Source organism: Anolis carolinensis, chromosome 5 (assembly GCF_035594765.1).
Source record: "Anolis carolinensis isolate JA03-04 chromosome 5, rAnoCar3.1.pri, whole genome shotgun sequence".
Classification (NCBI taxonomy): Eukaryota; Metazoa; Chordata; class Lepidosauria; order Squamata; family Dactyloidae; genus Anolis; species Anolis carolinensis.
This window is the reverse complement of record NC_085845.1, coordinates 30,610,911-30,624,929: the sequence shown is the minus strand read 5'-3', so window position 1 is coordinate 30,624,929 and position 14,019 is coordinate 30,610,911. Positions and strand designations below refer to the sequence as shown.

General features: G+C 39.8%; 2 protein-coding genes across 4 annotated transcripts in view; one reads left to right on the top strand and one right to left on the bottom strand.

The window, feature by feature from the left end:
* The window catches only part of alpk1 (alpha kinase 1), a 71,678-nt gene that overhangs the window by 49,682 nt on the left and 7,977 nt on the right, over window positions 1-14,019 (bottom strand). The gene's annotated exons all lie outside the window — the stretch shown is intronic.
* On the top strand, window positions 12,278-13,798 carry LOC107982931 (TRAF-interacting protein with FHA domain-containing protein A-like). The gene has a single exon (XM_062983426.1). It carries the CDS (start codon window positions 12,642-12,644, stop codon window positions 13,230-13,232), a length of 591 nt encoding a protein of 196 aa, XP_062839496.1. The 5' UTR covers window positions 12,278-12,641; the 3' UTR covers window positions 13,233-13,798.

Sequence of the window (14,019 nt, the reverse complement as noted above, 5' to 3'; positions counted from 1 at the left end):
GGTCCAGATTATGGTTCATGTATAAGGTTTTGCGGATGAATGGTTCAAGTATTTTATATTCTATTGTTTTAAATGTATTTATTGTATTTTGTTAAATTATCCAATTGTTTTAATTGCTTATGTTTTATCTTTTTGTATTGTATATTGGCATTGAATTTTTGCCAGACTGTGAGCTGCCCTGAGTCCCTTCGGGTGAGAAAGGCGGGATAGAAATGAGGGAAATAAATAAATAAATAAATAAACAAACAGATAATCTGGGATCAGATCCTGGGATATAAGGACAGTGTAGAAGGAAAGCCCCTCCTCTTCCCAGCCTCCTTCACAAGGCTGTGGACTAGCTGTGGGAAGCCAAACCACCCAGAAAAAAAAAATAGGTGGTGTATCTCATCTGGAAACAGTTACAACACAGGGGGGGGGGGCATGGGGGGCAGCCATACCACATATCTGGGCTGCCTGAGCCTGGGGACTGCAGGATGGCTGTCAAGACAGTTGTGGTCAGTTTGGTTTAGGAACTGGTCCAACTGCCTTGAATACCCCTAACCTGGATACAATCCAAATCCTGGCTCAGGATTCAGGTTTTCTCCTAAGTCCCATCTACTCTGCCTTACCATCCAGATCCTGGATGCAGATTGTCTGCTTTAAACTGGATTATATGGCAGTGTAGACTCATATAATCCAGTTTAAAACAAATAATTTGCACTTAGAAACTGGGTTATATTGTCAGTGTAGATGGGGCCTGAGTTAGCTAAACCTGGGTGACACACACATTAAGGTGGTCTTCCTATGGTTAAGCTGGATCAGCCCAGTGCAGTGTTTAGCCACTGCAGGGCTGATCTAGGGCAACAACGACCTAAGTGGTGAGTGGATATGTGCCCTATGTGATGACATAGGGGTGGGGTTTCGCTTTGAGATTAATTCCTATTTTTAAGGTTGCCCAACACATTTGGATAACTACTTCCAGAATCCCTAAGCCAATATGACCTCTGGAAGATACAGGGAGCTTTAGTTCAAAAAAAGAACTTTCCCAAGTTCTGTGATAAAATGAACATGAAGCAAAGTTCAAAGAATCTTTACTTGGACATATATTAGGTAAAGGTTTCCCCTAACGTTAAGTCCAGTCATGTCTGACTCTGGGGGTTGGTGCTCATCTTCATTTCTAAGCCGAAGAGCCGGCGTTGTCCATAGACACCTCCAAGGTCATGTGGCCGGCATGACTGCATGGAGCGCCGTTACCTTCCCGCCGGAGCGGTACCTATTGATCTACTCACATTGGCATGTTTTCGAACTGCTAGGTTGGCAGGAGCTGGAGCTAACAGCGGGCGCTCACTCCACTCCCGGGATTTGAACCTGGGACCTTTCGGTCTGCAAGTTCAGCAGCTCAGCGCTTTAACGCACCTTGCCACCGGGGCTCCTTCCAGGACATATATTCAACTGGCTTAAATTCAATTGCAGTCCCTACTGGAGAATGCTCACTGAATCCTAAGTGTTGCTTTACCAAATTTCCATTGATTCAATGGGTCTGGCAACTGAATACAACAGAGCTCACTCCTAGTTTAGGGCTTGTCAGTGATGTTTTCTGTGAAGAGTAACATGGCATGTTCACTTTCCATTCTAACCTACAGAAGCTAGCTATGTAAAGGGGGGGGGGGGAAAGCAAAACCAGAAATGAATTTTAGCTTTCCCTAATTTGGTGATGCAGTGGAAATGCTATAAATTCTATGCTCGTAAGGATCTACTGAAAAAGAAGAAGAAAAACAAACAAAAAACTCACCAAGCTCCCATTTCTACCCCTCCCATCTGATTAACATGAAGAGAATGAAATTTGTTTCTCAGAGTGGACTATCGCCACGCTAAGCTCAGTTTCGAGGGTTTATGTTATCATGCAATGTTTGCTGTAGACATTTCCATTTCATTAGCATATTCTGCTTTACATGAAATCCAGAGATGAATACTCCCCCTGATCTGAAGCTAATCCTCTTTAAAGAGCTACAGGCTATATTACATGTGGCCACTGCTGCAGCTACGCCATCGTTGAATCACTTTGAAGCCTACTGAATAGTGTTCTCTTGTGAGACCATGCACAGATCTTATAAACCAATGCTCCTTCTGTGTTGTGAAAGCCCACTGTTTTTTCCACAAAAAAGAATTTTTATAAGGGAGCAGAAACTACTCCCAGCCCCTCTCTGAACAAAGTCCCACCACTCATGAGAGAAAGATGATGCTCCGTTGCTTTCATGACTTCTAAGCACCAATTCATAAGCCAAATACAAAGGTAAACGTAAACTTCGTGTATTTGGGAATTAAGTACAGCTGGAGTAGCTGTAATTAAAAGTGAACTATTTATTTAGCAGTATGGTAACTGAACATTGATAATTTAATAATCCAAATCCATAACAACAAGGATTTATTATTATTTTAGGTAGAGAGAAGTCCACAAGGCAGTCCACAAGGGTGAGACAATAGGAAGTGTGAGAAGCCTACCCCTAGGAATGGAAATTCATTGCTGAAACAGCTATCATGGAAAAATGTTTCCACTGAAGCTTTATCACCAACCCGTTTCCACAACAAGCCAAATTTTTCAAAATCCAATTGTCACAGGGACAGAAAGTGAGGCGAAATCTTCTAAACAGGGGCACAGACAGCAAAACAAACACCACCTGGGGTGTTAACTCTTCCCTATGTCATACAAATATATATGGCTGGACTTTAAAATGTACCTATTTTGACTTACATACAAATTCAACTTAAGAACATACCTACAGAACCCATATTGTTTGCAACTTGGGGACAGCCTATAATGTATTCATTTTCAGAGCGAGGATCCTGACACTGCCCTAACCAGGGACATTGGGGAAGGGAAATGCAATGGTGTATTCTGGAAAAGGGCATGGCTGACTGGTTGGCATCCAACACAGTAGCACTTTACTGCAACCTTTTATTGCCAGCACTTCTTGTGCATTTATACACCTAAATCCAATTGTTAATCCCAATTAGAGTTGATCTGTTGAATTGATAGGAATTTGGCAAGTCAACATAAACTTACATTCAAATGATGTCTATAATTGAATGTAGAACAGACTGCACAGATTAGAATAGGTATACATTGGTGCTCTTCCAACAGGCACCTGCTAATCCCTCTGCAATGCCAGGAATACAACTTAATGGTGTCACATTAGAAAACGTTGACCATTTCCGCTACCTTGGCAGCCACCAATCCACAAAAGTCAACATCGACACTGAAATACAACACCGGCTGAGCTCTGCGAGTGCAGCATTTTTCAGAATGAAGCAGAGAGTGTTTGATGATCGGAAGATCCGTAGAGATACCAAGGTGCTTGTTTACAAAGCCATTGTCCTCCCAACCCTGCTCTACACCTGCGAAACGTGGACGGTCTACAGACGTCACACTCAACTCCTGGAGCGTTTCCATCAGCGTTGCCTCAGAAAAATCCTGCAAATCTCTTGGGAAGACAGGCGGACAAATGTCAGCGTGCTTGAGGAAGCAAAGACCACCAGCATTGAAGCGATGCTACTATGCCATCAACTCCGCTGGACTGGCCACGTTGCCCGAATGCCCAATCACCGTCTCCCAAAGCAGCTACTCTACTCCGAACTCAAGAATGGGAAACGTAATGTTGGTGGGCAGGAAAAGAGATTTAAAGATGGGCTTAAAGCCAACCTTAAAAACTGTGGCATAGACACTGAGAACTGGGAAGCCCTGGCCCTTGAGCGCTCTAATTGGAGGTCAGCTGTGACCAGCAGTGCTGTGGAGTTCGAAGAGGCACGAATGGAGGGCTTAAGGGAGAAACGTGCCAAGAGGAAGGCCCGTCAAGCCGGGACCGCCTTCCACCTGGAAACTGATGTCCTCACTGCGGGAGAACATGCGGATCAAGAATAGGTCTCTTCAGCCACCTAGGAACCCACCCCCAAGACACCAGAGATGGAAGACAATCCTCCTCGAGCTACGAGGGATTGCCTAAGTACATTTTTAAACATTGTTTTTCTGATCCCCCCCCCCTGCTTTGTAAAGACTTCAAAATGTCTGTCCCATTCACCTGGTATTTGTGTAAGATTTTATATTCTGAGCTTTCTGCTATGAGCAAACACAGGGACTCAATCAGGGAACCATCTCAGGAGACACTGGCCAGGTCAGCAAAGTTAGGTCTGTCCTTGCCCAAGGTAGTAGTGGTATTTTTTGTGTGTCAGGAGCGACTTGAGAAACTGCAAGTCACTTCTGGTGTGAGAAAATTGGCTGTTTGCAAGGATGTTGCCCAGGGGATGCCTGGTTGTTTGATGTTTTACCATCCTTGTGGGAGGCTTCTCTCATGTCCCTTCATGGGGAGCTGGAGCTGACAGAGGAAGCTCACCCGCTCTCTCCAGATTCGAACTGCTGACCTGTCAGTCAGAAGTCCTGCCGGCACAAGGATTTAACCCATTGTGCCACCGGGGGCTCCAGCAGTGGTATGCATTGTATGTATTTTGGGAATTAGAGGAGAAACAGAACTGTACTGAGATCTGATAGGCGGCATCTCCAGAGTAGGCCTTCCCTGTGGTGGCACCTAGATTGTGAGGTATGCTTTCTTCACAGAGGTCTGCTTGACACCAACTTAGTTGACTTTCTTATTATCGGGCAAATATTTTTTTATTTTTGTAGAAATGTGTTATTCCGATATTTATCTAATTTTTCCCTTCCAGTTTAGAGAGCTGCTTTTAGATTTTAAGTGATTTTAAGTTTGATTACATGTTTTATTATGATATTTTATTATGTATGTTGCCCATAAATAAAATAAACAGATATAGAAAGAAAGTAATTATCTGTTAAATTACACAGCTCTCTCACCTTCGAGTTAGGATGGAAGGAAAATACAGAGAACACCCTGGTTCCAGAAAAGGTTTAAACAAAATGAGCAACCTCTGCCAAGATCATCATTTGTTGGCACTACTGTTTACACTTACATTCCCCTTAATTCCTCTCCACAAAATCCTATGGCAAGTGCAAATATTGGCAAGCAGAGACTATACAATATACATCTAGTGAAGTGAGTTGTGTTCCAAAAAAAGCAATGCCAAATAAAATGTGTTAGTTTTTACAGTTCCGTCAAATATATATACATTGTTCAGTTTGAGAATGGCAATGTAACTGCTTTCTAAATATTCTAAAGTGCTTTCTAAATATTTTAAATATTGCCAAAAATGCTTGCACAATCACTGTACCCAAATGACAATATAGTGTAGAGAAAGAATTCAGCAAAAGCATTAAAGTCAGACTCAGCAGATAGAATTCAGCCAGGCTCTTAATTTAACTTGCTTACTCCTATGAACAGGAACTCTTTTGATGATCACAGCTGCCCATGAGGACTAAAAGGGTAACAGCCATATCATATGAGACAGATCATAAATTATATACTAGGATTTTCACAGCGATGTATATCTGCAGTAGATTATTTCCCTTCATATACCAGCACATTGTTTTATTGCTAATCCATTTAATTACTGACACCATTTGTGATATAACTAGATATGAAATATCATGTTGAATGCATTTTTGAAAGACACAATAATGGACATCAAAATACACTGCAGGTTTGAGTTGTTTGTTTTAATAGGTTTGAATTCTGCTGTTACTGGTTAGAATGTACCTTCTTTCTGAATGCTGTATTTTACAAAGTCTATCCACTCAGAATGTTATACAAGAAGGGGGAACCAATGGCTCCTTAGATGCTGAAAGGCTCAAATTCCCATCAATCCCTCAGCCAACTTGATCAGTGGTGAGGGATGAGAGAAGGAGTACCACATTTGGAGTAACACAGGGTTCCACCTCTAGTCTGAGGGTTGGCAGTAGCTCTCCACAGTCTTTTCTATCTATAGTTGCAATGTTAGAGATTGACTTAAGAGTCTTTTGACCGCAAAGCATGTGGTTTGTCATTGAAGTGCAGCCCTTCCACCATTGCATCTAATCTTCTGTTTCTCCCCAATTTCTTTGTTCCCAAGCTACCAATACGTTATTATTCATCATTACTTACCAAACTCAGTGCCTTTTTGTTCATAATTCATATTTCCCAACAAAAGACAGTTTATTTAGCTATTGTGTTGTTGTTGTTGTTGTTATTTGCAATTTAGTTTGGGCGGTGAAAAGCTAAAGGGCAAAATATCTATCTGTCCACCTATCTCTTTCTCTGATTCTAGTTAAAAATGAAAGAGTTATTTGTTTGATAAGAACATAACAGTACTATTTGATGTGCTCCGGAGATTGAGAAATTACTTCTTTGTATTACAAATCCCAGGATTCCCCCCAAAATGGCTTTTTCTCAACCATCATGGGAAGCTTTAATTTTCAGTAACATCTTGTTTCCCACAATGGCCACCCAAATGCTTCTGAAAGGCCCACAAGATAAACATGAGCCTAACTGTCAATGTACTAAAAGGAAATATCTACCACATCTGCATAAAGGGCTATAGCTCCATGACAGAGTACATGCTTTGCATTTGGCAGAGTCCCACTTCTATGCTTGAAATATTTCTGCAGAGCTGGCTGAGAAAAACCTCAGCCAGAAACCCTGAAGTCCTGCTACCAATTTGGGTCTGCACCGCTAAGCTAGCTAGAACAATGGTTCTCAACCTTTTTTTGACCAGGGGACCACTTGACCAGGGACCACTCTCCAACATTAGAACCAAAAGGGTTACGAATCAGTTTTTGGTCAGCATTAGATTTGGTTCTGTTACTTGGGGTGCTGATTATTAAATTATTAATATCTAGACTAAACTCTAAACTCTGCAGAATAATATTAATTATTATTATCTAGATTATTAAATATGGTTTTCTGTGGGCAAGCAGATGGTGACTACTGGATAGCATATGGTGTGTATCAGAAACTAGAGCTGATGTGGTCTATCCAATGCAATTTTCTGAATCAGCATCCCAAATAACACCAGGAATAAGCCTAAAAATGAAGACACCAAGGCGCTCCCACTTCCAGGCACCACATGGAACAGCACTGCTCAGGGGGAGGGAGGGAGGAAGAGAAGCAGCAGGAGTCAGGAGGCTTGCTGTTGCGCCTCTTGAGGGTAGTCAGCCTCTCCCCTTCTGACATTCCCGTTGCCTCAACACTATAAGAGGTTTTTGCAAGACTAGTCACTCTCATTGCAATGGTGTAGTAAGGGTGATGCTGCGAACCATATTTTAGTTTTTGGGGACCACTGATGGTCCACGAATCACAGGTCGGGAACCACCGAGCTAGACAAACAGTCTTGAGCTGGTACAAGACAGCTTCCCACATTCTTTTGAATTTCTGGGAGAAAGGAGTATTGAAGTGGGAAATAATGGGAACGAACAGGATGAGAACGGGTGATTCCAATGTAGCACCTCTTCCCTTATTCATCTGACCGCTGAGGGCCCTCCACACTGTCCTATATCCCAGAATATCATGACAGAAAATCCCACATTATCTGAGTGTGGACTCAGACAACCCAGTTCAAAGCAGATATTGTGGAATTTTCTGCCTTGATATTCTGGGATATAGGGCTGTGTGGAAGGACCCTGAGTGAAGAGGAGATAGATTTTTTTATTCAAGATTATGAAATATTCACAAAAGGGAAAAGCCACCTAATGTTTTAACACTCTGTACCTTCAAGTTGAACACAAAAATGTTTCACGACGGTTGCAATCTCATGCACACTTACATGGAATAAATCCAATTATACTCAGTGGGGTGTACAGTGAATAATATGGGACAGGACAACTTGAACACTTAAAAATACAATTAATACACTTCTTTTGTTTCATTGGTAGTAATGCTTAGAAAAGACTCTGTTCTCCTTGTATTAGGATTAATGGCTTTCTTATTCTCTCATTTTGAATTAGTAAATCTTTTAAATCAAGTTTTGGTTTTATAACTGTCCCCTCCTTTGGATTGCTCTCTCCTATTTCCAATGCAACACCTCACTTGTTGCTCACTCTGGGGGGAAGAGTATAATTCCTCAGTTCTGTTATTTCCCAACTTTCAAAAACAATTATGGTCACAATCTCACTATGGTCTTTGCTGGAGAATGAAGAAGAAGGAGTTTGTGTTGCATCTGCCGTTGCTGCCTCTGCACCTGCTCTGCGGGTGAACAGAGGATTTAGTCTCCATGGTTGTCAGCCCAGAACTTTCAACCCTGATCTTGTCAAAACGTGAGTAGCCCTGTCAAATTCAGTGAGATTACTTATGCACACAAAGGCAATCACGTGCAGGATCAGTTTCTTATTACCAGCTAAATCCTTCAAAAGAACAAGCAAACCATAGGCACTTCAAGATATCAAAGCTTGGCTGATACAACATTGCCATCTAGAGGTGAAGTCTGAGCTCCATACTACCAAACCATTCCTTGAACTGACACTTTTTTTGCACCAACAGACATTTCAGACGAGTAACTCAGGTTGCAATATTGAGTGCAATGCAGAAGAGAGGACTGGGCCTCCATGAAGGACAAAACCCATATCTATTTAAATAGATGGCATATTGGTGATACCAAAAACAAAACATGTAACATCCATTCATTCCCCCCAGCAAAACACACTCAGAGTCCAGGCAAACTGAAATTGCCAATATCAAAATTCAAAGAAATAAAACTGCCTTAGATTAAGAACTCTAATGAAACTTTGAAATCCCAAGAACTGACTCAATAGAATTCCTCAAATATTTTCAAAGAATTTCAAAGCAGAAAAAAATTACACTTACAACTTAAAATTCAAACAGCAAACCAGACTGTTATTTCAACTGACAAACTGGATAGCCTACTGGTGATGCTTAAATAAATAATTATACATATACCACCCACTCACTCCCTTCCCCCCTAGTCCCTTTGAGTTTTATTTAAGGGGAAATCAATGTGTGTATGTGTGCATATCACACACATGCTTTGGAGTAACATAGAGCACTATGTATAACAAAGGGCAAAATGCCCTTTGTGGCCCCTTCTAAATCTTCTACTCTACGGATTTCTTCCTCTTTCCCTCCAACCCTCCAAGAGAATCCTGGGCCACTCTTTCAAGATCTGGGTTCAAGATAAAGACCTGTTAGAATGGATTACTGGTCATAGTCCAACCTATTGTAGGATAGGCTACAGTTGAAAGGAGGATTCTATTTCCTCACATAACCTCAACCATTTGTTTTACCAGAGATCCAAATGCCATGCTTCCAACTTATTTGAGGAATTTGTGGATTTGTGATTTGAGATTCCTCAATGGCCAATCCCAGGATTGTATAGGTCAGAACCATATACAGTAGAGTCTCACTTATCCAACACTCACTTATCCAACGTTCTGGATTATCCAACACATTTTTGTAGTCAATGTTTTCAATACATCATGATATTTTGGTGCTAAATTCATAAATACAGTAATAACTACGTAACATTACTTCATATTGAACTACTTTTTATGTCAAATTTGTTGTATTACATGATGTTTTGGTGTTTAATTTGTAAAATCATAACCTAATTTGATGTTTAATAGGCTTTTCCTCAATCCCTCCTTATTATCTAACATATTCGCTTATCCAACGTTCTGTCGGCCCGTTTATGTTGGATAAGTGAGACTCTACTGTAATAGTAATACTATTCCTACTTCTACTACTACTACTAATAATAATAATAATAATAGTGCTATAATTTTGGAAGTGTGAATAGGTCTCTAGTGGCTGGGTTCATTTCTATAGGAAGCACTTGGTTGTAGCCCAGTGCCATTTTTACTGTGGAGATGGGAGGCAGAAGCTTCCTTAAACATTAAAAATGCCTCTGAGGAGGCCGGTGTTTTGTTTTGCAGAACGACAAATTTCCTGTTATAAATAAATAAATAAATAAATAAATAAAAGACAGTAAAAAAAACAGATGGGTTTCAAGGAAGGTATTCATAGATATCTTTACCTTGAGGACCTCAGGTCTATATCATGTAGGAGTGGATCTCTATGGCTTAAAAAAGCAGCCTTTCCAGCACCACCTGGAATTGACCACGGCCACCTATGCATAGCCAAAAATAAATAATGCAACACCAAGAAAGAGTGAATAGGTGAATGTGGATTTTAGAGTGAGCCATATTGCCAGATTGCAACTCTGTTCTGAAAAGAAAACACTATACCCTCGAACTACCCACCAATCTGTACTTCAAATAGAAGGATGCCTGCTGCAGAGCTTGGGAAAGTTCCTCTTATGGGCTTCTTGACCTTGTAAAAAACCAAGTGTTTCCAAGATCTAAAACTCTACAAGGTAGCATACATGACCATACTAGGAGTCGAATTTAAGATCTTCTCTACAGGATGGAGTAATAAACAAACATTCTTTCAACAATAAATCGTTGACTCCTCAAAAAGTGACAATATGATTCAACTCTTCCTGGCAGAGTAGATACCAACAATAAAGCAATAAAATCAGCAGTATTCAGAAAGAGGTGGGCCCTCCTCACTTGAAACCAAACATTTCCTGTAAGTCACTCTGCAAGAAAGGTACATAAAGTGAGAAGAGGGCTGTGGTGAAGAACTGTTTGAAAAACCAGATTCTCAGAAAGATAATAAGGTGGCTTTCAAACAGTGCTCAAGAAGGGAACTTATTGAAAAGTCAGTGCCAATTTGCAACAATGCATTAGGTATAGTCAAATACCATGCACTCTTAGTTTCCCGAGTTGAAAGAGTGTTAATATGTAAGAACTGTTGTAAATGGGCTCAGTGAAAAGAAGGATATAACAATATGCATCAACAGGTTTAATACGAAAGAGGCTATAAGAAGATTTCTACTGGATCAAACAAAAAAGAGACCACATTAGTGACTTTAAGGAAGCCATGGTCTTTAGTGTACAGGAGTTGGTAATAACAGGTTCTCTGGGAGGTCTCTTATGTACATTACAAACCAAAGCTGACTTGATAGCACTCAATAACATCAAAAACATGTACAGTAGAGTCTCACTTATCCAACGTTCTGGATTATCCAAAGCATTTTTGTAGTCAATGTTTTCAATATATCATGATATTTTGGTGCTAAATTCGTAAATACAGTAATTACTACATAGCATTAACGTGTAATGAACTACTTTTTCTGTCAAATTTGTTGTATAACATGATGTTTTGGTGCTTAATTTGTAAAATCATAACCTATTTTGATGTTTAAGAGGCTTTTTCTTAATCTCTCCTTATTTTCCAACATAGTCGCTTATCCAACATTCTGCCGTACTGTATTAAAAAAAATCAGTCTATATTATGATCTCATCCTTTACTGTTAATTTATCTCCTTATCTCTTGGACTTTGCTCTCTCCCTATTTGTCCTACGTGCCTCACTCAATAAAAAAGAAGGGAATTCCTCAACAAACATAAGTGATGAATGTGTGATAACAACTGATAACATTCATCTCCCCCTCCTCTCTTCCAGAGGTGGGAAAATATAAAGGAGGTTCAGGCTCAATGTTGCTGATTTCCTAAGCAGGACCTGAAAGCAACAGCCCAGAAATCAACACTACGTTTTAACAGGCATTTTCATTCACCTGATTTTTCTGGCTGATTTTGGAAGTCGTCTTGCAAAGGTAAGTGAGCGAGAAAAGCAAACAAGATTAAGAGGGACCCAAAGTATGCTATCCATCCTACCCACCACCTTCTTGCTTATTGTTTATCTTAGATCTTGGGGTATTTTTTGGAAAGGTATTTTGGGAACTCCAGCCCAAAAAAGTAATTTTTCCAAGCTCAGACTTGCTTGTCTGTTTGAGCTAGGTTTAATGCTGGTGTCTCTCTTCACAGGGGGTGTTACAAGGTCCAAAACCCTTTAAAATCAAAGATTCAGATATCTATTTTGCAATGGGATGAAAGAAAGGGGAAAATAAATTGTTCCAATGAAATACTGCCTACTTGCCTTAGTCTAGAGCAAATGCTGTACTTTAAAATATGTTGGGCGGGTGGGCTTAACACTGAGAGATAAGTGGTTTTTCCTTCTAATTACTCAAAATGTGTTTTTACAAAATGGTGGCAACATAATTTGTTACATTAGAAGCCCTCTTCTAAGTGAAGTATGTTGCAATGTGAGTAGCCTGAAAAGCATTAGTAAAATAATGATAATTTAGTACATTTTAGATTAAATAAAATAAATACTTTATTTATAGACTGCCCTCTCTCCCCAAGATTAATAATTCCTGAGAGAGCTAAATCACATGGCAGTCAAATTTTGGTTGATCATTTTGGCAAAGTGGTACTCAGCTACTCCAGTCTAGTTTTGAGGAGGCCTTAATTATCCATACAGGGGTCCAACCAAGAGACACTAGTAGCATCTCTCCTTTAAATAAAGCTTGCCAAGAAATCCCTAGGAGAGGATTGCTATAGGTTAGAGTCAACTTGACAGCACAAAACAATTAAGTCCAAACAGCATTCAAATTCAATATGACATCCATGCTTCAAATGTTATACCAAGCTTGTTAGTAGTAAGGGTTACAAGAATGATGTAATTTTGGAGATAGGACTAAACATTAGCCGCCTCATTGTCACTTACCATAGATTTACCTTGCTCACATGAGGAATATAAGGGACTAAAATTAGTCCTTGAAATAAAAACCCTACTAGCTCAAGAACCAGAAAAGTAATGTTTCCAGTCTGTACTTGAAACAACACACTTCTAGAGAAGCTGCAGGTCAATGCTTCAATTGCCAAGCTATTTTTTTTTCCTTCTAGGATTTTCTGAACTACAGCCAATGGCGACTGCGTTTGAGACTGCAGATACTGAAGAGACCATAACCTCTCTCAATCTCACTGTCTACCATCCAGAACAAGACAAAAAGCAAGTATTCCGTGCCATAAAGTTCTGCCAGCGACAGCAGCTGACAGTGGATGAGTTTGTTAAGTTTGGAAGAAACCGTGACATTTGCCATTTTCAATTTGTAGACACACAAGTTTCACGTATTCAGTTTGCCCTCCAGCTTTTTAGACCCTTTGGCAGCTCTGAGTTTGCTTTTGAGATTAAGAATTTGAGTAAGAGAGTCAAGCTAACTGTTGACGATGTTGAATTGGCCTACCTGAACAAGATTATCCTTCCACAGAGATGCTTGGTTTGCTTTGGAAACTACCAGCTGTTAATGCACAAACAAGATGGACAATCTGAGAATTTTTTTGAGACCAGCTTTGACATGTCCAAAACATCACTGAGGCAAAAAGTAGTGACCTTGCCTATACCTGAAAGTGGTGTTGTAAAAAATGAATTTCCAGTGGAGGCAGATGAAGATGAATAAATGGGAAACAACGTGAAACAAAGAGCCAGAATATTGGAATGGCTTGAGTGTTGGACTATGACTCTGGAGACCAAAGCTTGAATCTCTTCTTAGACATTGAAAAAAACCTGCTGTGGGCAAGTCACACTCTTTCACTCCCAGAGGAAGGTGAAGGAAAACCTAACAACTTACTGTTACCATAACTTGGAAATCATTCAAAGATACACAACAACAATGAAAAAAGGACTAAATTTTGAGTAATAACAAATGTAATGATTCACAATATGTGGTTATGGTTCTTTGAAATTGTTCAACTATGAGATCTGTAATTGATTTCCTTAGTTTTTCCTTTTCATTAGTGGGTGGGGTCTTTGTGTTTCAGTAAGTTAGTGTATCCTTAGTTTGTGTTTATTATAATAGTTAAGTTTTTTATTATTGTGTTTATAGTCTTTGTTCAATTTAGCTTTGTCTGTGCATATATGTACATACACATCACTCTTTTTCTCTAAAACATAGAATGCATTGCTTGTGAATTAGGATGTCTTCTAAAACCAATAAGGAAATGATTTTTTTAAAAAGAAATGAACTAATACTGATGTTTTATATTCATTGCATTCTTCCTTGCCCATGTTCCATAGCAACCAGCTTTGTACAACTGCACATTAAATTGCACTATGAATAGGTTAGTTTAATATTTTCTATTCCTTCTGCGTTACAGACATTTTGCCATTATTCTTTGAAGGCTCCCCTCCTTCCTGGTAGTAACTGCTATTACTGGACCACCTCAGCTAGAAGTAATAGAAACAGG